The sequence below is a fragment of the Galeopterus variegatus genome, unplaced genomic scaffold, assembly GCF_000696425.1.
Source record: "Galeopterus variegatus unplaced genomic scaffold, G_variegatus-3.0.2 Scaffold949, whole genome shotgun sequence".
In the NCBI taxonomy this organism is placed as follows: Eukaryota; Metazoa; Chordata; class Mammalia; order Dermoptera; family Cynocephalidae; genus Galeopterus; species Galeopterus variegatus.
The window spans coordinates 80,937-83,526 of NW_007727060.1; the positions used below are offsets into that span (position 1 = coordinate 80,937).

Sequence of the window (2,590 nt, forward strand, 5' to 3'; positions counted from 1 at the left end):
CCCGTACCGTACCGGACCAGGACCGGCAACGGGATCGCAACCCTCGGTGTTGCTCCCGCACCTTGCTCAGCCAGTGAGTGGCCGGTCTGTACGTGGGATCCGAACCCTCGGCGGGAATGCCGCCGCGCTTCCCAAGCGGCGCACTGCTACAGTGCGCCACCGGGCCGGCCCTGCATTTCCTCTTTAGGACACATTCTACTTTTCCTAACAAGAGTGCTATTTAGCAAGGATTTCTAAGAAATTAGACCAAGGAATAGGAACTCAGAGCAACAGCAACAAAGGAAACTGAAAAGCTTGATTATGATACAGACAGATACAAAAATTTAGGTAAGGAGAATAATGGTAATGGAGGTATCATTTATATATACATATATAAATTTATTTGCCTTATTTTAGAAGGAAATGAAAATGTAAATGTCATCATGGATATAACCTGAAAAGAGGAACTTTAAATTTATTCATATTAAAACCAGATCTCAAATATTATACTGAAACTCTTTCCATGTCATTATTGTCATTGTTGTCAACACCAACAAGAATGACATGACTTCTCCTCTTTCTGTGATAAGAGATACTAGTCTACCACATTTGTCTTCGAGAAGCAGGTTTCTCAAAAAGTTACCTAGTTTGTTCTCCCTAAACATGTGGCTATAGCTTTCTGAGTTTTAGAGTGAAATTTAAATATATTTCCTAGTCCTTAGAAGAAGGAATGACAGGGCAATTCTTTCATGAGATTAAAAGACACACAAACATACACAAATGAACACTGAGATTTCATGTTATCCTTCTGCAGAAGACGCATGAGTTGAAGCTGGTGCCCACAGTCTTGTGAGAAGACCTGACTGCTGTCAGGTCAGGCTGCTTCTGCTTTCTTACCTGGTCAAAGTTGTCGAGGGCAGCGTGCAAATTGGCCAGCATTCCTGTGGGGGGTTCATTAGTGATCTTAATGGAATTTTCCAGGAGTCCTTGAGGGATGATATGTTCGCTTGGTGTAGGTGCAGTCTCAGCACTCATGAAAACCCTGTAATCTTGGTGGCTGCCTTGGCCGAATCTTTCTAGGAGTTTCTCCAACATTCCTAGCCACTTGGCTACCAAATGGACATTCTGAAAGATATGATGGCTTATGATATCTCTGAAAATGAAATATATTACTTGAATTATAAAATTACAACATTTTCCTATATATGAATGTGTTGAAAATCCAGAGAACCATGATTAAATTTTTCCTTTATTATTGTGTCAGAAAAAGAAAAAAAAAAGCCTAAAGAGAATTAAACATTGAACACATTAAATGCTCCAGATCACCAAGGTTGTCTCTGTAAACCACAATCTCCTAATACATGAACCTCCTTCAGACACCTCTGAGATGAAGTTGCCTAATACTTTTCTTTGTTACAGTTCATGTGCAATTATTGAGACCTATCTGGGCTAGTTTAATAAAGTATAAAAATTAAACTCCAGAAATGTACCTGATTACCCACTTCATTTTTTCTGCCAGAAAGCTCCTCTACTCATATGCCTATTCATTAGCATATATATTCTAAAGGCTATAGGGGAAGAAAGGCTAGCTGAAAAAGAATACTCTTTGTTAAGATGATCTGCATATTCCTAACATGTTATTTTTCTTAAGTCCTAGAGCTGTTAGAAATCATGAAAGAAACAAATGCCACCACCATTATCATCCTTTGCTTTTCAGTTTTATGATTCACAGATTTGCTTCTCTAATACTAAACACCCACAGGAGACAGCTTGGGAGTTGGTGCTGGGAGAGAGGTATAAAGGCAGTACCTTACATGGTCTCTGGCTTTGGACAAGTTCTTGATATAGTGATCGAAAAATTGCACCCAGAGATATGTCATTATTGCCAACAAAGAAAAACATTAAAAATTATAACAGCTGTAAAAATACAGAGAAAGAAGGCAAAGAAGGGAATAGAAAAGTAGGCATTCTTCATTGAAATGTCTGTTGCAAAAAGACCTACACCAATTCAGTTGTTTGCATTATTAGACTTTTAATCCCTTGGCAAATATTGAACATTGGTAGATGTCATGGGCTGAACTGTACACCCCCAATTCATATGTTGAAGTCCTAACACCCACTTCCTCACAACATGACTGTATTTGGAGAAAGGGTCTTTAAAGAGGTGATTAAAGCTAAATGTGGTCATTAGGGAGGGCTTTAATCCTGTATGACTAGTGACCTGATAAGAATAGGAGATTGGGATACAAACACACAGAAGAAAAACCATGTGAAGACACAGGGAGAAATCGATCATCTATAAGTCAGGGAGAGGCTTCAGAAGAAACCAACCTACTGATATCTTGATCTCAGTCTTCTAGCCTCCAAAACTGTGAAAAATTAAATTTCTGTTGATTAACCCACCCAGTCTGTGTTGCTTTGGTATGGCAGCCCTAGCAAACTAATGCAGTAGGTAAAGGCTCTAAGTCCCCTCCCCAGTATGCTTGCTTCTAGGCTATGAGGATACTTCTCACAATTTGTGCTACTCATAAAAGTAAACAAAAACAATAATTGAGCTGTTTTGTAAGCTCAATTATGTCTTTTTTTTTTTTTTTTTTTTTTTTTGTTTTTT

At 38.6% G+C, this 2,590-nt stretch overlaps 1 protein-coding gene across 1 annotated transcript in view; it reads right to left on the reverse strand.

The window, feature by feature from the left end:
• The window catches only part of DNAH11 (dynein, axonemal, heavy chain 11), a 364,599-nt gene that overhangs the window by 32,071 nt on the left and 329,938 nt on the right, over positions 1-2,590 (reverse strand). The window contains exon 78 of the mRNA XM_008573669.1: positions 877-1,104. Within this exon, the coding sequence (XP_008571891.1) occupies positions 877-1,104 (228 nt within the window). The remainder of the gene's footprint in view (positions 1-876; positions 1,105-2,590) is intronic.